Source organism: Sorex fumeus, unplaced genomic scaffold (genome assembly GCF_029834395.1).
Source record: "Sorex fumeus unplaced genomic scaffold, SorFum_2.1 ptg000151l, whole genome shotgun sequence".
In the NCBI taxonomy this organism is placed as follows: Eukaryota; Metazoa; Chordata; class Mammalia; order Eulipotyphla; family Soricidae; genus Sorex; species Sorex fumeus.
The window spans coordinates 1-24,091 of NW_026606208.1; the positions used below are offsets into that span (position 1 = coordinate 1).

The 24,091-nt window shown below is 52.1% G+C and overlaps 1 protein-coding gene and 1 pseudogene across 1 annotated transcript in view; both read right to left on the reverse strand.

Annotated features, from left to right (window-relative positions):
- Positions 1–4,716: 4,716 nt before the first annotated feature.
- Positions 4,717–4,832, reverse strand: LOC130016319 (uncharacterized; annotated as a pseudogene).
- Positions 4,833–15,293: 10,461 nt separating this feature from the next.
- LOC130016284 (alpha-protein kinase 2-like) overlaps positions 15,294–24,091 on the reverse strand; it is a gene marked incomplete at its 3' end in the record, with an annotated part of 42,167 nt that continues 33,369 nt past the window's right edge. The window contains exon 4 of the mRNA XM_056106955.1: positions 15,294–16,123. Coding sequence (XP_055962930.1) covers positions 15,294–16,123 — 830 coding nt within the window. The remainder of the gene's footprint in view (positions 16,124–24,091) is intronic.

The following is a 24,091-nucleotide window of genomic DNA, read 5'->3' on the forward strand; positions in this document are numbered from 1 at the left end:
CAGGCCCGCAGGCGCAGGGCCCAGGGAATCCGTCTCCCAGCATGGAGCCTGGGTCTCCGCCTGGAAAGAAACAAAGGAGACTAATCAAATAGCCTGCAGGGGTCACAGCAAGGGTGAGAGCCTACCCAGCAGTGACGGTCCCCAGAGACCAGGATCCTGACTTTAGCCCTGAGCTCTGTGAGAAATGCCTGTTTCAGTGGTCAGAGGTGTCAGCCCCCCGCCCTGATACCCAAACCCCGCTCTGGCCAGAGAAGTGGTTTCTTCCCTGGAAGGCGGAGGGTCCTGGACATCTGGGGGCGTCTGGAGATCCCCCACTGGCTGCTGCTCTGTACACTGAGCCCACCCCCCAGTGGATCCAGGCTGGCCCCAGCCGCTTCATCCGGGACTAGGGGACAGAGTGCAGTGTGACCTCTCACAGGGTGACGGGAATGAGCCAGGAGGAGCCACAGGAGAGGGCCAGAGAAGAGAGAGGAGGGGCGGGCGAGAGAGAGAGAGAGAAGGCGCAGGAGGGAGAGAAGGAGCGGGGGAAGACAGAGAGAGAGAGAGAGAGAGAGAGAGAGAGAGAGAGAGAGAGAGAGAGAGAGAAAGAGAGGGAGAGAGAGACAGAGAGGGAGAGGAGAAACAGAGAGAGACAGAGAGAGGGAGAGACAGAGATAGAGAGAGGGAGAGAGAGCCAGAGAGAGAGGGACAGGGAAAGAGAGAGACAAAGAAAGGAAGAGAGTGACAGAGAGAGGGAGAGAGAGAGGGCGAGAGAGATAGACAGAGACAGAGAGAAACAGAGGGAGAGGGAGACAGAGAGAGACCAAGGGGGGGGGGGAAGAGAGGAGAGAGAGAGAGAGAGAGAGAGAGAGAGAGAGAGAGAGAGAGAGAGAGAGACACTCTGAACTCCCAGAACCTCAGTTCTGTCCTGGTCCCCACATTCCTGCTTCTCTCTCCTTCATGCAATTCAACCTCATCCAACAGACCCGCCCCATCACACGGGCCCAGGCTGTTCCACAGCCCCCTCACACAGGGCTGAGGACAGAGGTGCTGACCGCGCTCTCCCACCCATTTTGCTCCCAAACTTGGAGGCTGAAGAAGCTTATTACTTTTTTCCCAGAACGCCTGGTCTTGCCTGCGTGGTTTCATTTATTAATTTCAGGGATGTGGGCTGGAGAGATGCTCAGGAGGTCTGACACAGGCTTTGCATGTGAGAGGCCTGGGTTGGATCCCCCACATGACACAGATCCTGAGCACTGCCAGGGTGACCCCAAACCAACAATCAAACAACAAAAAAAAACCACTTAGGAACTTCCATGCCCCCACCAACACCAACACACAGCCCATTCCTCTCTAACACCACCCCCACACAGCCTATCATGTACACACACACACACACACACACACACACACTCAGCCCATTCCTCCCCACCTCCACCCCTAAACACACAGCCCATCACCCACCCACCCACACACACACACAGCCCATCCCTCCCCAATCCCTCACAGAGCCGATCATACACACAGCACATCTCACACACAGACACACACACACACACACACACACACACACACAAGCACGCATGCACACACACAGAACTCATCTCTCCCTAACCCCCAACACATAGTCCATCACACACACAGCCCATTACACACACACACACACACACACACACACACACACAGAGGAGCTCACGGTTCATCCCTCCCTGCCTTGCAGACCTCCCATGGAGAGAAACTAGAAACTTTTTCTGTGCATTTCAGGCTGGATAAAGGCCAGGGGGGTAGCACTGAGCCTCCTCTGTGGCGGAAGGAGCCCATCTGCAAAGTGATGTCTCCCTTGGCAGTTCTAGAAGTCAAAGAGTGAGGGATAGCGGTCACCCTGAGCCCTGACAGTGACGAGCATCAGGGCTGGGCCCCTGCCGATGGTGTACACAGGAAGTCCCGGGTCAAGACCCTGCCCTGTTGGAGATCAGGGGGGCGTCCCTGCACCCCACAACTCGGCATCTAAAAAAGCCGGGCGTGAATTTCCCAAAGACCCTTCCCAGAGCCAGAGAAGAAGATAAGGACACAGGAGACAGCTGTCGGTCATCAGGTCTGGTCTGGACTCCGCCCTGAAGTTCCCTCCAGGTCCTGCCCTGGGTATCCCAGAAGCTGCCAGCGAGGAACTGGGCAGTGAGTCCCATCACAGAGAGGACAATTTCAGGGGCGGAGCTGGATCAGTGGAGAGGCCGTCCGGCCGTCTCTCCCAGGCCTGGCTCCCTCTGCCTGCAAAGCCTCGAGTCTGTTTCAAAACTGAGTTTCCTCCTGGCTCTGTGCTCAGGGGTCAGTCCTGGTAGGATAGAGGGGCCCTACATGGGATGCCGGGTATCAAACTGGTCGGCTGAGTGCAAGGCCAGCGCCCTCCCCCCTCTGTGCTCCAACCCGTGAATATTGTTTGTGTTTTATTGTTTTTTTTCTTTTTGGGTCACACCCAGCAATGCTCAGGGGTTCCTCCTGGCTCTGCACTCAGAAATTACTCCTGGCGGTGCTCGGGGGACCCTATGGGATGCTGGGAATCGAACCCGGGTTGACCGCGTGCAAGGCAAACGCCCTCCCCGCCGTGCTATCGCTCCAGCCCCTTGTTTATTTTTAAAACATGACTTCAAAGACATGTCAAACTGCAAAGCCCTGGCTTGGGGTGGGCAGGGGGAGAGAAAGATGCTGCAGCTGCTCTGGGAAGCTGCCTGGTGAGGGCGGGGGGTCTCCCAGAAGCTGACTTCCAGTGCCTCCCCCCCAACCAGGCCATGCAGGGGGGAGTCACCTGGGAGAACTGAGAGCACAGGTCCACACAGACGCTATACACAAAGGCCACGGGGGCGTCCACACCCTCCAGCTGCAGGCATGGCCGTGCAGGTGATGCGGGCAGTCCCCAGGCCGGCTTGGGGAAACATCCCCCAGCCGCGTGCTGCCTTTCCTCCTCTCCGTGGGCCATTCTCCCTTCTATGCTTGGCTCTCTGAGCAGGCCACGCCATTGTCCTGTCCAGTGAACACTCGCCTGGGGGGCTGCTTCTACAACTCACGGCTGGCACTGGTCTCTGGGGGCCTGGGAGCAGGGTTTTCTCAAGAATGTGCACCGCAGGGGCTGGAGCGATAGCACAGCGGGTAGGGCATTTGCCTTGAACGCGGCCAACCTGGGCTCCATCATCAGCATCCCATAGGGTCCCCCAAGAACCACCAGGGGTAATTCCTGAGGGCAGAGCCAGGAGTAACCCCTGAGCATCACCGAGGTGTGACCCAAAAAACAAACAAACAAACAAAAAATGGACACTATCGTGTGAAAGAACTACTTGATCAAGCAAGGACTTTGGGACAGCAAAGATATTGGCCGGCCAGGGGCCTGGCTTCCCTGAGAGTCACACATCTCGCATGTTACAGATCTTGGGTGATAATCACAGCCCTCAGCAACACAACCACAACAAAAGAGTGTTGCTGTGGACACACCAGCTAGCATACCTGTTTCTCTATGGTCCCCACAACTTGTCACACTCACCCTTCACATTTGTTATTTATCTGCCAGGTAAGAGAGTCATAGTTTTGGTCCTTCACGCCCAACCGAGGCCATGAGTTGCCCCCACAAGTGGCTCTCTGGCACGGCCATGGCATCAGAGGTATACGGACTTAATCCAGGGCCCCAGCAGCTTTTGGCAGAAACGTGAATGGACTACGCGTTAAACTACGGTGCCATGCCCCCACCCACCCAGGAGGGAAAGAGTGTCTGTATCTTCCACCTTCCTCCGCCCCCAGCCCAGCAGCACAGCGGCTGCCACGTCAGAGCTTATTGGAAAGCCAGGTATGAGCTGGCGGTCATGGGGCAACTGCAGCCTTATAGGAAGGGGGGCGGAACCGGCTTGTCCTTCACGCCCAACCGAGTTTCCCTCCATGAGCAGCTCTCCGGCATGGCCATGGCACCAGATGCACAGAAACCAATCTCATAATTATCTGGCTCTTGGCAGAAATTCCTCCAGACTTAATTAATAACATATCAGAAATCACATGGTTTTCATAACCACTAATAGAAAACAAATTATTTCACAATGCCTTTTCAGCAGTTCTGATTGTTGGGGGGAAATTCCAAACAATAATGGTTGTTTGTTGAAATAATGAATGTAATCAAAGTAGAGAGAGGGTTAAGTAAAAATCATCTGCCTCACAGGCTTTGGGAGGAGTGAGGGGCTATATTGGGGTTCTTGGTGATGAAAAATAATTACTGGTGAGTGGAGGGGTGTTTGATCATTGTATGACTGAACACTTAAACCTGAAAGCTTTGTAACTTCTCACAGTGATTTAATAAATAAATTTTTAAAAATAAATAAAATAGTCGCAGAAAAAAAAGAGGTCATATTTTTAAGATGACAGAGAAGTCCAGATATCTCGTATGTGCCTTAATGCTTTGTAGTTCCTCTTCTGTGAACTTCATAATTACTTATTTAAAGCTTTGGGGGGTTTTATTCAGTTGTTGACTTAAAGGTTTTTTTAAAAAATCCCTTTGGGATATATATATATATATATATATATATATATGTGAAATTCATCTTTGTCTATCAGGTGTGTTACCAATCTCTTATTTCTAGATCATAGGAATAGTTTTCATTATTTTCTCCTGCTCGTGAACATTTCTGTTTTTAGATTACACTCAGAAGCCCTACAGGAGTTGACACAGTTTCACCGGAGCACTCATTCTTCACTCAGTGCCTGATGTCTTCACATCAGCTAAGGGTTCATTTCTCTGCTAGAGGTTTTAAGTTTTCAATTAGCAATAATCGCGCCTCAGATAAACCTCATTGGCTATGATACTGCCACTGCGCAAAGCTTCTGCTAGAGGTTTAAAGGTCACCTTTATCCAAGCCCAATTTCTTGGGTCTGATTCTGTCTTCTCCACTTGGTTCCCTTCAACTTACTGTTCTATTGGGAGCTACTGCCATGCTGTTTCGATTATCATGGCTTTAGCATTTGTTTGGTTCAGTGTGTGTGTGTGTGTGTGTGTGTGTGTGTGTGTTTGTGTGTGTGTTTGGGGGTGGCGGGTGGTTAGCTGCTTAACCCATCTCTCTCATCTAGAGACTTAGCAAAATCTATAAATAAACACACACCTTCCCCCCCCCCCCAAAAAAAAACCATCAGGGCATGTTTCTGGTCCCCGGTGATGGGAAGCTTGATATGGGGGTAGCGGTCCTGAAACCCACCCTCACAACCGTGTGACCCCTCTCACTGGCCTCACATGCTGCCGCCCAAATTCCTGTCACTGAACCACTCCCTGAAATAAAGCGCAGCTGTAGCTGGCACACCTGTTCTGGATTAGCGACAATAAATCAGGAGCAGGACCCGTTTCAGAAGCCGGACAGGTGAGCCCACACCACGTGGCCAGCAAACAGCCCTTTCACAGCCCAGAAAAGTCCAGATCACGAGGGGTTTTGCTTGCCCTGGAAAAGCCCCAGGGGGCCGGGTTATTCTGCAGGCCCAAAGCAAGATTCACACCAGGTCTCTGTAGAACTCAGCTCGGAACGCCAGCACCAGCGTGCTCGAAGGGCGGTGGAGCAGTCTGGGGTGACAAGGAGAGCCCTTTCACGTGTGAAAATATCTTCCCTCTGGTTACAAAAGAACCCAGGCTTCGATGCCTGGCCCTAGGGACTCAGTGGCCAGCACCACCTGGGCAAGGGCAGCCTCTCGCTGCAACGTCTCGGTGCCCCCACAGATGTGTGGAGCAAGCTGGCACTGTGCGGCCAGTTTGCGTTGGGATGGCGGTGGGGTGGCATAGCCGAGGCTGCCTCAGTTTTGCTGCAGTTTTTCCCAGTGTCGGGGCCTGAGCAGCAGGAATAATGGGTGCAGGAGACAGAGCAGCCTTTGAGGGGGGTTGCTCTAGATGGGCCCCACCCAGTGGTACCCAGGGATCACGCCCAGCTATGCTCAGGTCACCCCACGAGGTGAGAACCCAGAGCACAGCAGGCGCTGGGTGTCTGGAGCACCAACCTCTCTCCTGGCTGCAGGGGCCCTCAAAGCCTGGGAGATTTCAGCTGAAGCCGGGGGTGGTGTGCGTGTGCGGGGGGAGGGGGGGTGCGACCGCCCGGCAGTGAGGCTGGCGCAGGACCCACTCGGGCCGGGGCCTCAGCCTTAGGGAGTCCTGGTACCCACGGGCAGCCGCCATTCACCCGCTTCCCTGGAGCATGGCAGTAACAAAACAGAGCCTGCAGTCCCCGGCCAGCCTGAGTGCCCCAGCCGGTGACCCCGGGGGTCCGGTCCTGCTCTCCGAGTCTCAGCTCTCACGTGGCCTCTCTGTGGCCTCAGGACGGCTCTGCAGGAGGGAGCCCGCCATACAGGCTCTGCACGGGTTAGCTCCCTGTTCCCGGGAGGACGGGCGGCACGTGAGCACACACACACAAACACACACATGTGCACATACTCATGCACACACACATGTGCACGCATGCACACGTGCACACACATGGACATGCACATACAGTACGCATATGCACACACATACACACATGCACACACAAATGCACGCACACACGCGCACACACACATGTAAACACACGCACATGCACACACGCACGCACACATGCACACACGCACATACATGTGCACACATATATACACACACAGTGTGCTCTTTCAGGCATACTACATCCAAGTGTGTGCCACCCTCACGTACGCAAAGCAGACCCTGTGAGAACCCCAGCTGAGTGCGTGAGCAGGGCAGACACGCAGGAGCCCCTGGGTCCCGAAAACAGTGATAATGGGGGGAAGGAAAACAGACGTGTGGGTGTATATGTGTATACATGTGTCTCTATGCATCTATGCCCCTATAGGTATACAGGCGTGTACATGTGTCTAGATGTATCTACACATAAATGTGCATACATGTATACATATATGTTGTGTATATCTGCATATACATATGCATGTGTCTGTATATGTGTGTGTGTGTCTGTGTATATGTAAGCTCGGCTAGAACAGGCGGCACGCGAGGGATGCTCGGGAGGCCCAAGGCCCCTTGGCAATCCTGTCTCAAGGGCACCCTGGGCTGCTGACAGCAGGTCCTGTGGGCACACCCTATCCCCGCCCACTTTCGTGAGCCCTGCTGCTCCAGGAGCACTGTGGACCGGAAGGGAACTCACAAATGACCCTGCAGAGACACGGCAGAGGGAGAAGACGAGTTTGCGTGCAAATGTAGCACTGGGTCATCTGGTGCCGCATGAGTGTTCAGGGGCCCTGGACTCCAGAGGGGAGAGAGGGGCGGGGTAGGATGAGAGGGGCAAGGGGAGAGAGAGGGGGGGAGAGAGAGAGAGAGGGAGGGAGAGGGGGAGAGAGAGAGGGAGAGAGAGAGAAGTTAGGGAGGAGGGAAGAAGGGAGGGAGGGAGGGAGGGAGGGAGGGAGGGAGGGAGGGAGAGAGGAGGGAGGGAGCATACTTGCAGGACATGTTCAACCTTTAGCTCTGAGGGTCTAAGACCTGGCACCCAGCAGAAGTTTGTACTTCACTCCCTTTAGCATCATCTGCATGTTCAGCAAATGTGAGTGGTCCTAGAGCGTGGCGAGTGCCCACCCTCAGGACATCCGGGAAGCACTCCCAGAGCTGACAGCACCCCCAAGTGCTTAGCCACACTGCATCAAGCTACACCCGATTCTGGAGATGGAACAAAGGGCCCGCATGGTCAGTCCCTGGGGAGGAAGGACAGGGACCTGGTCTCGCCTGCAAAGATCCCACAGTGGAGACCAGGGCTCCGGGGACCAGGCGCTCACGCCAGTCTCCCGGGACCTGGTTATGAGCAGGGTGGGATTACTCAGCTCGTGGGGGCAGGCTCAGAAGTCTGCATTTGAACGAGCAAGCCCTTGCACCGCGGAAGGGAGCAGAGAGGCTGCAAGTCCTATCACCTTTCCAGGGCTTATTTACCTAACCGCTTGCGCGTCACGGTGGCCACGAGGCATTAAAGGATCTTGTGGGTTCGGCACAGTCATGGTATTTGGCAGAGGAGGGCAGCTCGCGGGTCATCTGTGGAGGGGTGCTGACAAGGGGCGTGAGAGACAAAGCGATGATGATCAACGTGTGCTCTCGCCAACGCCACCACCACTAGTGGATTCCCGCCCTCAGGAGTGTCCCTTTAAACAGCAGTTATTCAGGAACGTGTTTTGTTGTGCAAATATCTTCAAGACTCCAGGGATTCTGTCCGGGAATGCGAAAATTATAGTTCAAGGAGTTTCTTCTTAGAAATCCTAGAATTGAGCAGAAATCCTAGAATCCTTAGAGTTGAGCAGTGGTCTAAGAGCTGGAGACTCACGTTTGCCCTGCGTGGCCCTGTGTGAGATTCAAACCAAGCCAGAGTGCAGCCTTGACAGGCGGCAGAAATAAGAAAAATAAGGTGGGCCTCAGGTTCAGTTCCTGGCACTGAAACAGATTCAGTTTCCTAAGCAGTGAAACAATACGTAACTAGCCAACCCGAACCCACCTGGGAAGTTGCAATCTATCATTATGCCTCCATTAAAGGGCCCCAGAAATTATCTTTTGTTAACCATAAGGAATGGGTAGTCTATGCAATCATAGAACTGGTACTGTTATTGGAAACTATTGTTTAATTGTTGCCAGATCACTGTTACATTAGTGCTTGCTTGACTTGGAGACTTTGAAACCTACATAAACAGCTTGTGATTTGGTGTCAGCGTCCTTGTCAAGACTCCACTGTGTTGGATGAGACTTGGACCCTAGCTCGAGCAAAGGAGCTAATTTCTTTGCTTTTGCGTTATCATGTGTAGAACTGGTCTCTCCACAACCACGGATCTGAAATTCAAACCCAATACATGCATATCTCCAAGGGGGCTCAACACCCTGTTTTTCATCCTGCTTAGTGATGAGGCCGACCCCACATCAACATAAAGAGTAAAATACCTTTCTCTCAAGATCTTCTACAGGGGATACAGGTCAGTCTCTCTCTCTCTCTCTCTCTCTCTCTCTCTCTCTCTCTCTCTCTCTCTCTCTCACACACACACACACACAGTCTCTCTCTCTCTCTCTCTCTCTCTCGCTTGCTCTCTCTCTTGAAAGCCTAGCCTGTCTATTGAATTCACACACACACACACACACACACACACACACACACACTGTTCTCTTAAAAGTCTAGTCTGTCTATTGCATTCACACACATACTCCTCTTGAAAGCCTAGCCTATCTCCTGAATTCACACAGACATAGACAGACACACACACACACACACACAGACACACACACACACAGAAGAAAATGGGAATATCTGCATAAGGTCGGTTTTGGGAGTCAATGCAATAGCTTAGTGCGTGCCAGATATCATAAACACTATGCTTTTCGTGAAATATTTCCATCAGAAAAGCTGAGCAAAGGAGACAGCTCTCTCTGTACTATTCATCACAACTGTGTGCGCATATGTACATATCTCAATAAATTCATCACTTAGAAATGATATAAAAATCTATCATCTTGGGGTTGGATAGCAGAAAAGTGTAGGTGCTTGCCTTGCATGTGGCTGACCCTGGTTCATTCCCTGGCACTGCATTTGGTCCCCCGGGGACCCTTGGAAGTGATCCCTAAGCATGGAGCAGGAGTGAGACCTGAGCACTGGCCAGGTGTGGCCCAATTCCGCCTACCCCCCTAAAATGTGTAGTTAGCTTCCAACAAGTCTTCCACATGGGAGAAAGGACGTATGTATCAGGAAGATCAATGACACACAGAATTTAAGTGACAACAACAAAAAATTTTTTACTTGATGCTAACTGCCGGGGCCAGAGAGATGGTACACTGGTAAGGAGTTTTCCTTGCAAGCAGCAGACCCAAGTTTAATCCCTGGCACCACACATGCCCCCCCCAAGCACTGCCAGGATCCCAGAGCCAAGAATTAAGCCCCGAGCACAGCCAGGTGTGGCACCAAATGACATTAACTTCACAGTAGGTACTGTGCTGAACTGAACTGCAGATTTGATTCTCCCCCAACCATGAAGCATTCCTCTCATTATTACTGCCAATGTTATTATTACTATGATTGTTATTATTATTACCAATAGAGGAGGAAACTCGGCCAGGGTCATCACAGCCACAAAGCCCTGGGGCATGAGGTGGTGCCAGATTCAGCTCAGCAGGTGGGGGCTATGCCACTGCCTGCAGGCATGAGGCCCTGAGTCTGATCCCTGGGCACCGCCAGGTGTGGCCCCTGTAAAGAAACCCACAGATGGGGGAGGGAAGTGCTCCCAGGGCAGGAGCTGGGCTGAGGGTCCCTTGAGCTGCGCTGTGCTGGCGTCAAGTTTAAGTAATCCTAGGGAAGGGTAGGTGGCTCCCGGGAGGCAGATCAAACCTGCCTGAGAGACCTCACAATGCATGGGGAGGTGTGTGCCCCGCATGCAAGATGTGGATAGGTTTTAGTTTTAGTTCTAGTTTTTTAAAAATAGTTAATTATTTATTTTTCTTTTTGGGTCACACTCGGCGATGCTCCGGGGTTACTCCTGGCTCTGCACTCAGGAATCACTCCTGGCTGTGCTCAGGTGGACCATACGGGATGCCAGAGATTGAAACTGGGTCAGCCATGTGCAAGTCAAACAAACGCTCTACCCGCTGTGCTATCACTCCAGCCTCCACGTCGACAGTTTTGTGCCAACCACTCCAGTCCCAACATGTGCTTGCACAGACAGACACACAGAGAGACACACACAGAGATACACCATATACATATACAAACATACACACACAGAAACACACACTCATACATACAAACACACACAGAAACACACTCGTACATACACAGATATACACACACAGAGACACACACACTCAGACACACATTCTCATACAGACAGACACAGATATACACAGAGACACACACACTTAGACACACACTCTCAGACAGACAGACAGACACACACAGAGTAATGGGGCCACTCCCAGTGGGATGTCGGCAGTATCCTCTTCTTTCTTTCACCTTTGTGCCTGTGCTTTCAGTGCTGTGGACCCCACTCGGGGCGGCACCCCTGACAGTCCTGTGCTCTAGCCCTGGGCCATGGACTCGTGTGCCGTGAAGGGACCCAAAGGCTGTGCAGGCCAGTTGAGACTGAGACCAGAGATCAGAAGGCGCATGTTGACCTGAACTTGGGGTGTGGCCTCGAGGAGGCGCACTCGGTGGGTCTGTACTGAGCGTCACCCGTGTGGCAGGTCCGAGTCCAGAGATGGGAAGTAAGCGGAGGAGACAGATGGCGCTGCACGGGAGCACCCCTCTACACAGCCCCCCCTCAACTGCTCCGGCCATTCCCGCAGACCCTCAGCATGCCTTTGCGCACTGCACTCTGGAGACCCCCTCCACCCTGGGACCCCAAGAGAGGCGGCTGTTTCTGGGGTGTCGCCGGGAGGGTTCGGGCGGGAGGACAGATGCTACACTTGTGCTTTGCGGAGCGTAGATGGTCTGACCCCAGGCCGCGAGGGAGAAATTCAAGCTGGGCCGACTGGCAGGGGGACGGTGAGGCCAGAACCCAGGGGAGGGGCTGGCTCGAAGCCCTTGAAAACGGTTCAAGCTCGCCCGGGGTACCCTCGCCCGGCTCCCCTCCCACACTGGGGCTGACTCTGGAGTCCTCCATAAACGTAGGGAAATTGGGGCCTTTCCAACACTAGCCGGGCAGAGTACAACGTGGGGGAAAGCAGGGGAGGAGGGTGGAGGGCCCAGGGCCAAGGGAGCAGGCGGCAAAGAGCTCCCCACAGAGCCGTGCTCAGCTGCAGAGCCAGAGAAAGGGACCAAAGTCAGGCCGCTCCGAATCCACGCACAGGAAAGCTAACACCCTAAGAGAAACTGCTGGCCCGTTTCCACAGTGACACACCTGACAGGTAAGTGAACCTGGCCCCAGTCCTCAGGGGGGAAAATCTATGCTCATCGCCTCACCCCAAATAAGGACTTGAAACCCAGTCAAACATTGAGGTTGACGCAAGCCCCAGCTATGGGAGAATAAAGATCTTTTTTTTTCTTCCTTTATGTTTTTTTTTTTTTGTTTGTGAGGCAGCAGAGTTTTTCATTGAACCTTATTTAGGAAGTTGTGAGGGGAGAGAAAGGAGTAGTATGTGTTCTCTGGAGTGGAAATAGGCAAGCAAAGAGACAGAGAGACAGGCAAACGAGAGGCGGGTTCCAGGGCGACGCTCGAGCCGCAATAATAGCCTAAGCATCTCTCTGGCCCAGCGACAGAAAGACGAGGCGGCTGCTCTTGGAGCCTTCTTAACTGAAAAGTCCAGCTTCCCTCCCCAAGCCCCCGGAGCCTTGGCGTCACAGTAGCGGGGCCTCAGGCCAGGCGGTGAGTTGGCCATGCTGGGTTCGTGAGTCAGAAGCAGACCCCGGCAGGCAGGCAGCCCCTTGCGGTGTGGACAGAACCACCCACACTGCCGGCACCTGTTGCTGACACCAAATCTGCCCGCCTTGCTCAGGGGAGAGTTAAGATCCTGGATCCCTGAGACCCCGTTTCTAACCCAGGTAGGAGCACACACACACATACACACACACACACACACACACACACACACAGACCTGCAGTCCTGTTTCTGTCCCAGCTGCTGGCTTTCCCTGGAGCGAGCACTGCTCAGTGAGCCCAGGAAAGCTTTCTGTCTCTCTCTCTCTCTCTCTCTCTCTCACACACACACACACACACACACACACACACACACACACACGGGTCGCAGGTCATGGCCTTGGATGCCCCACAAGACACCCTGAGAAGCGGCAGAATCAGTGGATGTGTGTGCATGTGTGCATGTGTGTGCGAGTGTGTGTGAATGTGTGTGCACTTATGTGTAAGGATCAGTCCCCTGAGCACTGGCAGAGACCAAGGCTGTTGGCTCCGAAGTCTTTCTGCTCACTGCTCCCCCCGGGAGCCCGTGGTCTTGCCCAGTTTCTGCACTAGGGGTTTGGTTAAAGATAAAGGGGGGTGCCTACCTACAGCTTTTCTCAATTGTGGGCAGCCAAGAGGCTAGAAATCCCTCCCTAGTGGGGTGGTCCAACACGGGGGTGGTCCCCAGCCTCCTCTCCTCTGTCCTTTCCTTTCTGCCCCCTTGACCACCACTCCAACTTCCTCACATGCACCCCTTCTGGAAATCTTTTACAATGAGAGCAATTTCCCCAATGAAACACACTCAATGGATGAGCTAACGGCACTCAGCTCTCCATTTCACAGATAGAAATAAGAATTTATTGAAACAAAACTTACATATTGACAGGGGAAAAAATGCACCTGGTAACTTTTTTTTTTCAAAAAAATATTTTGCCAAACTACCCACCTCCATAACTTCTCTTGGGCGTGAGCTTGTGGTCTCTGTGTCCGGGTAGCTAAGAGCCAAGTGTTAAACAACCAAGCAGGAGAAGAAACAAATGACTCCCCTGCAAAGGATAAAGTGTGCGTGGCCTTTATCTGGCTAAATCAGTCTGGAACAGGACGTTTTGCTTAGTCAATAATTACTGAGAATCTTTAGATTGACTCTTTAGCACTGGATCTTTCGAAATCAATGCACAAAATTTTAACATTTTCACAGGGAGCTGTCCATCACTTTGCATTTGGGTGTATTTTGTTCTCTAGAAAAACAAAACTAAGTTCCTCCTGCAAAATTGGAGGAAGGGAGAAGCCAAGGATTGCCAAAAATGATTGATCGATCATCTTTCTGAGGTATTTCTTGACACAAATCCATGCACGGCCTAGGAGGGCATTGAGTTCTAAGCCAGTGCATTTGGAATTCTTGAGAATTAACAGCGCCTTTGTAAGTCCACAGAGCAAACACAAGATCCTTTGCGCATTAATTATTCCCACCAACTTAATTCCATCTCTTTCATACATGCCCCCAAACCAGTAGCAGGGCGAAACACATTAACATCCTGGCAATATTTTCTTCGCCCCTTTTACACTCGAAGGCTAAGAAAATAAAACACACAGCCCTTCAGAAACACCTCACCGGCTTCACAAAACCTGAGTCCCCCAGCCTCACTAAGTGAATCCAGTCAGACTTCAGACCCACCGCAACCATCCACGCACGTCACGAATTAAGACGACAGGCAGCCAGCACCAGCATTTTCAAAGCACCTCTAGAGGGAAATGACCAAGGATCGGCTTTCGACCGATTTCTTTGTTTCCTCTCCCCCCTTTTAAACACAGTCCCCCAAACCCTTCTCCTGCAGCCCTTTCTGAATGGTGACATTGCCTGGTTAAAACACATGCAATCCAACCAAGATCGGGTTTCTTTTTCCAGCTGTCCAGAATCCCATTAGTGGCTCTTACTTTATCTGCCTTTTGCTATAATTAGGATGGCTTAGGGTTTATCTGGGCTTTCTGTCAAACCCAGATTTCCTTCCTCGCCGCAGCTGTCATGCACAGGTACCCTGGGCGGACCAGGAGGCGCATTCCCATTTCCATTGCGGAACGGCCCCCAGAGACACGGCCCGGCACACACGCCCCCTTTAGCTTCCTTCTTTCTCGCTTTTAAAAGTGGAATCTTACCTGTGGGCGATCGTTCCCCTTCGGAGCACAACTTGTTTCCGGCAGGTGCTGGGAGCAAGCCTGCTCTCCGCTGTCCACACGGGCGTCCTGGGGGAGGGGGCACCACGGCTGGGTCTGCAGCGGGGGACCCGCTGGCTGCACCGGGGACCGAGAAGCACCTCCTCCGGCAGGCTGGGCATCAGGAAGGGCGGCTTCTGCCAGGGCACAGGGGCCCTCGCTGCTGCCAGCCTGATTGAGGGGCTGCTGAGCTGGCCCTGTGGGACCCAGCAGCTGGTCGGGCGGGGCTCTGGGGACACTTCCTTTGAGCTTCTTCACTTTGCCCTTCATTATCGCCGGCCGCTTCCCCCGGGAAGGCTTCTCGGAATTCCTCTTTCCCAACGGTCCCTTCTCTCCCGCTCTCCCCTGGGTTCCAACGGGCTCCGCACCCTGGTCTCTTCCCGCTGCTGTCTCCAGCTCACGGGATTCGGTCCCCGCTCCTGCTTCCTCCATGTTCAGCAGCTTGTCACTGCCGAATTCCTCTCCGGCTCTGGTGTCTCCCGGAATTCCTGGATAATCATTTCCCGCGGCCCCAGACGCTGTGGGGCGTTTATAGCCCCGCTGGTCCGCTACCGTGGACATTCCAGCCTGGTGAGGTCCCCGAGCCAGGGTCATGGGGGATGAGGGCCGGTGGGGGGAGGCGGGGTGACTCCTCACCCCCACTTCTCGGGGCCGTGAGTGATGACCACAGACGTCGTCTGGGGTGGAATCCATAGGCGCCGTGTTACCCGACACCCCAGGTCCACCGCCCGTGTCACTGCCCAGCGGCTCACATCCCTCCAGGCCCCGCTCGCTGAATTCCGGCTCTTCGTCATCGCTTTCTAATAAAAAAACCCGCTCGGCCCCTTGCAGACTCCGTTGCCAAATGGCATTAGAGTAATCCGTCATCACATCGGAACATTCCAGATACTCCAGGTCATCATCTGAAAACTTCTCCGTGTAGGTGAAGGTTATCTCCGGGCAAAGTTCATAGTCGCTGTCGGAGTCCTCGCTGGGGAGCCGAGGGCTGGGGTGCTTGGAGCAGGCTGCTGGCTGGCCCAGGGTCCCCGACTCAGCTGTCACCGGCGGGGGTGGTGGCAGCGGGAGACTGAAGCTAATGTACTTTTCGGCTCTGGGGTTTGGAGGAGCAGCGCTGAAGGCGGCATGGCTGGGGCCAGCATGGCTCAAGGCCTCCTTCTCCTGGACCCCGGAGATGGGCCGAGGTGCAGAGCCTGAGGGGCGATGCCCATCTTGGGCCACAGAGGCAGGACTGGACTCTGGCCGGAGCTGCCCGTGGACCAGCTCCTCCGTCTGCCTGGTGGCCTCCGCGCCGCGGGGATGGTCAGTACTGGATGCGCTGAGGTCACCGTTGGCCAGCGACTGGCCCCAGGCTAAGCCATGGCTCTGGGAGGAGGGGGGGTCAGCTGACCCGGGGGCGGCCCAGGAGGTCCTGGCTTGGGCCTCGTTAGGAGGGGCCTTCTCGCAGTCCACCGGCCTGGTCTCTGGGGCCCCAGGGTCCGGCAGGGTGGTCGGGCGCTCGACTTCTAGGGAGGCAGAGCAGCAGATCATGCCCTGCCCGTTCCTGGCAGAGACCTGGTAGACGGCAGCGTCGTCCTGGGTGCAGCTAGGAGCGAGAGCACAGACAGGTAAGCCCACGGGGGCAGGGGGTCACTCAAAGCGGGGTGCACTTGGGGAGCCCTGCGGTCCCCCTGGACAGGGCTCAGAAGCCACTGGGCCTGTTTGGGGAACCCCCAGCATTTTCCCAGATGACTTCCCAGAATCATGCCCAAGTAGAAAACATAGAGCGAGACAGAGGGAAGGGATGCCAGCTTGGCTCTCTCCCCCTCTCCTATTCTAAGACATTTTAGTGTCCAGCGATCTAGAAAGGGGTGCGCCAGAGGGAGACACCATCTGGGAGGGAGGGAGGGATTCTAGCAGGGTAGGAATAACTCACTTTATGACCACACTATGCCATGGAGGTGGTTTAAGATGGGATGGTAACAAGCCTGTGCGTGTCAGTGCAAGTCTGTGAGGGGAGGTCGGTCCCTCCCAGGTCTCAGCCCCCGAGGTCCTTTGACTGGATCCCCGGAACCAGGCACCACTCGGCCACAGGCTGCTGGGACTCACACAGCACATACGGGGGCTGGACCTGGCTCATGCTAGGGAGGCACTGATGCCTGGATCATACCATACCTGCTCTCCTGTTCCAGGAAGGACAAGACAGCGAAGGTCCTTCTAGCCTAGTTCCACGTGGAGCCAGAGACTGACCGTGAGGATCCCTCCTGTGTCCATTAAGATTGTTACTAATGTCTCTCTATGTTTTACCCAGTATAGAAGTCCCCAGCTATTTGGAGAAGCTGAGATCTGGTTGGAGAGAATTTCCTTAGAACTTCCTTGGCTGGCTTGGGTAAGCCACGTCCAGAATCTAACCCAGGGGGCTCCATGCCGGAGACCCTCACTCAGCCTTCCTTTGCCTCTTTCTTGCTGGAGGGATGCCAGTATCTCCCACAGCTTATACAAGTGCAGCGACCCCTTCACTTCCAGAGGCTCTGTTTTCCAAGAGCAGTCTCTAGCTCCAATTTTGCTAGTTGGTGTGTTGGTTTCCTGACGCCCAAGCAGAGGCCACTCGAGGTGGCTGAGACAGGCCAGCCCAGGCCTGATCTGCCTTGTCGTGCCAACAGTAAAGGGGAGACTGAAATGTAGGATGATCTGGGAGCCACACGACTGACTCCTGCCTGTTTCATGAGGTTACTTGGAGGTTGAAAGAAGAGGTTGGTGGGCAGGGGCTTGGGAGAGCAAAGCCCCTGTGATGTGTGTGTCCTAGGGGGGGGCGGGCGAAGGCACTCAGACCAGAATGCCCGCGCCATTCCTACACGGAGCAGAAGACACCAACAGAGGATCATCAGGGGCCAGAGAGACAGCACAGGAAGAGTCAAAGCATTTAGCCTGTCTCCATCCTGGGCTCTATAAATGTCCCCTGAGCACAGCCAAGAACGCTAGTGCTCAGAGCCCAGCAGTAGTGACTCCTGAGAATGTGTGACCCCCAAGCAAATGTGCTAGTCAGATTCCAGAATCCAAGGGGGGAAATGTGGGTGCCTGGTTGTGAAGATCCCAAAGACACTGCCAGGTGTGACCCCCAAGACACTGCCAGGTGTGACTCCCCCAGCAAATGTGCTAGTCAAATTCCAGAATCCAAGGGGCAGAAATGTGGGCACCTGGTTGTAATTATCCCAAAGACATGAGCTGACTGAAATGACAAAAAGCACCATGGGTGAAACCCCCCAATTTTTTTTTTTTGTTTTTTGTGTCACACCTGGCGATTCACAGGGGTTACTCCTGGCTCTGAACTCAGGAGTTACTCCTGGCGGAGCTCAAGGGACCATATGGGATGCTGGGAATCGAACCCGGGTTGGCCGCGTGCAAAGCAAACACCCTACCCGCTGTGCTATCTCTCCAGCCCCGAACCCCCCAAATTAATCCAAGTAAATCCTGACTTCCTGATTACCCAGGTCAGGAGCTCTCTGCTCGGGAAGCCTCGCCTCCCAAGACACTGTGATTGGAGAGAGGGCAAGACATGCAAGAGTCGAAAAGGCAGAGAGGTGAAGGACCAGGTAAGAGATTTATCAAGGAGCAGAGTGGAGTTGGTTCTCCAGAGTCAAGGAGGGGAAATGAGAGCAACCCAGAAACATGACTTGATGACGTCTGCTTCATGTGGGAGGGATTGAACGTGAGGGAGAGGGTCATGGTCATGGTTTGGTTATGGATGATTTGGTAGACCGTGTGTTTGAGCTGATAATAGATTTACAAGGCGTCTTAAGCACACTGGAGAGGAAATGAGCCTGGATTAAGGGTCATTACTTTCTAAGTGGTTCACGATTGCCTGAGAGACTGTTATGGTTTGTGGCTGACACACTGTGGATAATGATCTCTGAGCACTTTAAAGAAGAGGGGAGACAGTTGGGCAAGAAAGCCCACGTGGGTTGCATGCTTCCTTAACAACTACTTAATGTGCTAGCTAGCTTCTCCTCATATGCCTAGCTGGGGCTTTTAGGTACTGAAGGATTTCCCGAAAGGAATGAAGCCAGGAGGAAGGGGAGAAACCAGCAGCTTCTGCTACTGGGCCCTGGCTCTGGAAGTCCCACCAGGAAACCAACACCAGGAAGAAAGGAAGGGCTGGGGCCAGCACACTAGCACAGCAGGGAGGGTGTTTGCCTTGCACACCGCCAACCTGGGTTTGATCCCTGCCATCCCATAAGGTCCCCAAGCCTGCCAGGAGTGATTCCTGAGTGCAAAGCCAGGAATAAAACCCTGAGCATTGCCAGGAATGGCCTTCCCCCAAACAAAATAATATTTAAAAGAAAAAAATTGTTAATGCAAATCAAAGGCTCCTGTCCTAAGTTTGGTTTTCTCTGGTCAAGTGACTCCAGGGGATAGGGTATATCCTGGGATTCTGGATTGTGGCAAGAGTCGGGAAAGAGTTGGGAACGCAGGAGGCATCAGGTCCAGATGCAAATATAAAAATCTGCTGAGAGACGGCACATAAGTGTCTGGAGAACCTGGGCCAGGTCTGGCTAAGTGGTGCAGTAGAGGCAGAGGGTTTGGGCTGGTCAGGTGGAGCTCGGGCAGGAACGGAGGGCATGGGGCAAACTGGGCTGGAGCTCAGCGTCTTTTCTAGACTCTGGTGGAAGGAACTATGAGGCGCACGGTGGAGTGACAGAGAAGCACAACATGGGGCAAGGAAGTGTCACTACAATCGATTGAGTTCCTGCCTTGCCAAAAGCCTTTCTTTTGGCCAAAGGAAGTGAGAGCTTTTTTTTTCTTTCTCCTTGTGGTTGGAGTCTTTCTGGAAACCTCTAGGTTTTTTCTAAAGTTATCCTTTCCATATGAAAGAAAAGGAGGCATGAGCTTCTTTAAGGCATCCATGCTGAAATTTGTATTAAGTTACATTCAAGCAAGAGCCACTATGGATACGACACTGGCATGAGCATATGAAAAAGTGGGATACATGGAGGGGTGTAGACTGTGGGGGGACAGGTGGCTTTTTTTGAGTTGAAGCCCTTTGGATCAGTCTAAACCAGAGTCTCAAACTTTTGCAACAGAGAACATCTTTTAATTCTCAAAAAAAGTTTTGAGGGTTCAGATCATTTGCCTGAGGAGGGAGTTACTCTATCAATACAGACCATATTACAATTAAAAAGAAAAAAATTAAGCATTTATTCATTCATTTTCAAAGAACAAAAACTTATTACATGTTATCGTAAGTAATTTGTATGGAGATACCGATCCCAAGCAAAGTAAAATTTTATGACAGTGATATGCTTTTATATTACATGTATTATGTCTATTATATATTATAGAAGATGGTGAGACTTTTGTGTGTGTCTGCATTTTCTGTCTTGCAGTACAGTGCTTGACTTAAAGCATTAGAAGGAAATGTGTCCTGGTACAGATATAGAATCCAAAACCCCATCAATAATCTTGCTACATGAAAGCCAATGGGGATCTTTTTTTAAAAGATGCATGTAAAATATTTATTTCGCATGCATCTTTTAATCATATCGGGCTGGAGCGATAGCACAGCGGTAGGGCGTTTGCCTGGCATGTGGCCAGTCTGGCTGACCTGGGTTCAATTCCTCTGCCTCTCTCGGAGAGCCCAGCAAGCTACCAAAGAGTATCGTGCCTGCACAGCAAAGCCTGGCAAGCTCCCCGTGACGTATTCGATATGCCAAACACAGTGACAACAAGTCTCACAATGGAGATGTTACTGGGCCCGCTTGAGCAAATCGATGATCAATGGGAGGACAGTGCGACTGTGCTTTTAATCATATATTGGTCATGTGGGAAAATGTGGTTTATGAGATCCTTTTAATACTCATGTATTTAATGATACAATATTTTTAAATCCATTCGGTTTTATGAAACTACTGACCTTTATTTAGAACAATTATGAAGCATTGGGAAATTATCAAGTTCTGGTGAAGAATATAAATTTTCCTCATTTCTGGTAAGGAAGATAATAGGAACATAAATTGATTGTAACTATGTAAGTGAAGTCTGTGATAAGTAGCATAGTAGAAGCAGCAGGGAAATGTGTCATCAAAGATGACAGAGTAAAGTGCCCTGGCATCTCTCTCCTCCATAAGACCCTGGTAACATTGACAAAATGTCATTGGAAGCATCTCTCAGTGTTCTGAAACTGAACCGAACGAAGGCAATATGTTATTTTTGTTTTGCTTTAAGGTTGGCATATATTAATATTCCTTTTCTTTCACTTTTTTTTGAGGGAGGCCACACCCAATGATACTCCTGGCTCTGCCCCCAGGAATTACTCCTGGTGGTGCTTGGGAGACCATAGGGAATGCGGGGGGTTGAAACCAAGTCAGCCACCTACAAAGCAAAACCCACCTTCTGGACTATCACTCCAACCCATTTTTCTTTTACTTATTAATTTTGGGCCACACCTGGTAGTGCTCAGGGCTTTTCCTTAGCTCTGTGTGTAGTAATCACTCCTCATGTTTTTGGGGTACCATATATGGTGCCAGTGATTAAACCAGGGTCAGCCACATGCAAAGCAAGCACCTTAACCTCCGTGCTATTGCTTCAGTCCCCCATTTTATTTTCATACCAGCACTGCTGTGTATTACACTCACTCCAGAGTGCCAGGACCCTCCACTATTACCCCAAGGTCGCTTCTGCCAACCCCAGCACCCTCAGGTGGTTGTTGTTGGTTTGCTTGATTTGGGGACCACACCTAGAGGTGTTGAGGACTCACTCTTGGCTCTGTGCTCAAGGAATACTCCCAGCAGTGCTCAGGGGGCTGTGTGTGGTGCTGGGGATCAAGCTTAGGTCTGCCACATGCCAGGCAAGTACCCTACCTGCTGTCCTGTCTCTCCATCCATCAGGGCACAGGTTTAGGGAACATATCTCAGAGTTCCAGAGGGGATGGTCTAATCCCTCGCTTTATTTCTGCATATTCTGCATATGAGTGAAATCATCTGGTGTTTGTCTTTTATTTCCGGACTCACTCCACTTAGCCTGGCACCGTCCAGCTCCATCTAAGTTGCAGCAGACTGCAAGATTTCATCTTTCCTCCTAGCTAAGTAGTATTCCATTGTGCATATAGATCACAGTTCCTTTACGCATTCATCCACTGTGGGACACTAGCTATTTCCAGATCTGGGCTATTATAAATAACACTGAGATGAATACAGACATAGATCAGTCCTTTCAGATTAATATTTTTGAATTCTTGGCATGAATGTCTGGGAGTGGAACTGCATGATCATATAGAATCAATCTTTTCTTAATTTGGGGAAATTTTCCGAAGAGGCTGAACCCAGCATCTGTCCCATCAGCAGAGAATACGTGTTCCTTTCTCACCACATCGCTCCCTGCACTTACTAGCTCCAAACCTGTGGATATAGACCCTTCTCACTGGTGTGAAGTGACACCTCATAGTCATCTTGATTTGCAGTTCCCTTGACTGCCATTTCAGTGATAAGCAGTGACGATCACCATCATCTCATATGCTTATTGACCATCTTCCTGTTGTCTTCAAAAAAGTGCTGTCTCCTCTTTCCAGTCTTGGACGGGGTGATTCCATGTTTTGTGGTGGTGCCCCAAGTGTATTTGGGTACCATTTCACTTATCACTTAATCACTTAACTTCCCGTTAGTCGGCGATTTGCTCGAGCGGGCGCCAGTAACGTCTCCATTTGTCCCTGTCGCGTGCTAGTGTAGCCCAATGGCATCTCTTCGCTCCGGGAACATGGAGGGCCTCAAACCCCAAGTGTATTTGGGTACCATTTACTCAGGAAAAACACTTGAATTTGGGTGAAAGGAGAGAGCTGTCAGGTGTTTTCACCCGCTCTCTCATTCTCCCCACTCAGGCTTCAGGGCAGTCTTACAAAACAAGAGTTCACATTCCGGGTGAAACCCACTACTGGCCATCACAGAAAAGGCGCAGAGCAGTGCTGGAGACTCCCCAAAGCCCCATGCCTGGGGACCTGCCATCATATCATCTAACTGTCCCCTGAAAAAGCTCCATCACAGGCCTTCCTGGGAGCTAACTCTGCAACCCCTGCTGGGATGGCAGCTTTAGTCAAAGGTCAGAAGCCACAGCTGAGGAGAGGCAGAGCAAGGCTACAAACACCAATCGGCTCAAAGGGAACTGGGAACGAGATGCCCCGGGAAAGCTCTGGCACCTCCCAGGGGACCTGGAAGGTCATGGCCGTGTACATGGGCATGTGTACACAGGCAGGTGTGGGGCCATGCACAGCCCGAAGATGTGTGAGCAAGCACCAAGCCTCCACTTCTAACTGACCTTCGGGCTCGGCATCAGCAGAAAGTGGAGGTTCAGGCACAGGCAGGGTGATCACTGGCGTGGTCCAGAGCCCCCCAATCCACCCCAACACAAAAACCGAGACTCATGGTTCTGGATGTCGAAGGAAATCCCTTCCCCATCCTTTCGGGAATGTGAAGCTAATGGAGCAGAGACACCCGTGATGCCACGCGGAGAGCAGGGGTTAAAGAATTTGTTTAGCAAAGTCAGCAAAGGGACAGAAATCACCATCCTGGGAAGCTGCTTCCCAGAATTACTGCAAATCCCTGTGGGTCCAGAGACCTGGTTTCCAGGGCTGGAGCACATGGTCTGGAGGACCAGGCTTGATCCCCAACTCTGAGGGGGTCCCCCCATCGGAGCTCCCTGGTTGGGCACAATGAGAGAGAGTACACAAAGGACTGCTGGGGGCAGCCCCCAAGCAAAAGGACATTTAAATAAAGTAAATGTCCAGTTTTAACCCCCCAAATTAGGAGACCCACAAAGAAAGGATGAGGAGTTTATTATAAATGGGGTTTGAGAATTGGGCTATAGCCTATCAATGCTATCCCCGGACTTGCTGGGATAAATCGGTTATTTTAGGTGTGTCCAAAGACCTAAAATACTAAAGGACTAGAGGAAAGTTGGAGAGAAACATCTCAATAGATACGGAAATTAAGAGTTGGAGAGATAATGCAGTGGACAAGGCATTGCCTTGCGTGCTGCTGACCCAGGCTCCATCCCCGGCACCCCATACGGTCCCCCAAACTGCACTGGGAGCAAGCCCGGAGCACTTCTGGGGTGGCTCAAGAACAAAAGTGAATCAATTAACTTGAGAATTAACTACAAAATCTGAAATTTTTAAAAAATTCACTTTTTTTTTTATATCCACTGAAATAAAGCTCCCTGGGAAGGTCTAAACGGAGTAGGTGGAATAAAGGAGGGAGATGGAGGAGGATCACAAGAGATTATCTGGTGATTATCTGGCAGATCCAAGGGCCTTGTGGTACAGGGAGCAAGTGTGGGGCCTGGAATATGCAGGATAGGAGCTGTTTTACTTCAGGACTAGAAAGGAAAAATGGGGAAGGGAAAGGGAAGGGGAAGGGGGAGGGGAAGGGAAGGGAAGGGAAGGGAAGGGAAGGGAAGGGAAGGGAAGGGAAGGGAAGGGAAGGGAAGGGAAGGGAAGGGAAGGGAGAAAAGGAAGGAAAGAAAGAAAAGAAAGGGAGGGAGGAGGGAGGGAGGGAAAATGGAAGGAGGGAAGGAGAAGAGGGAGAAG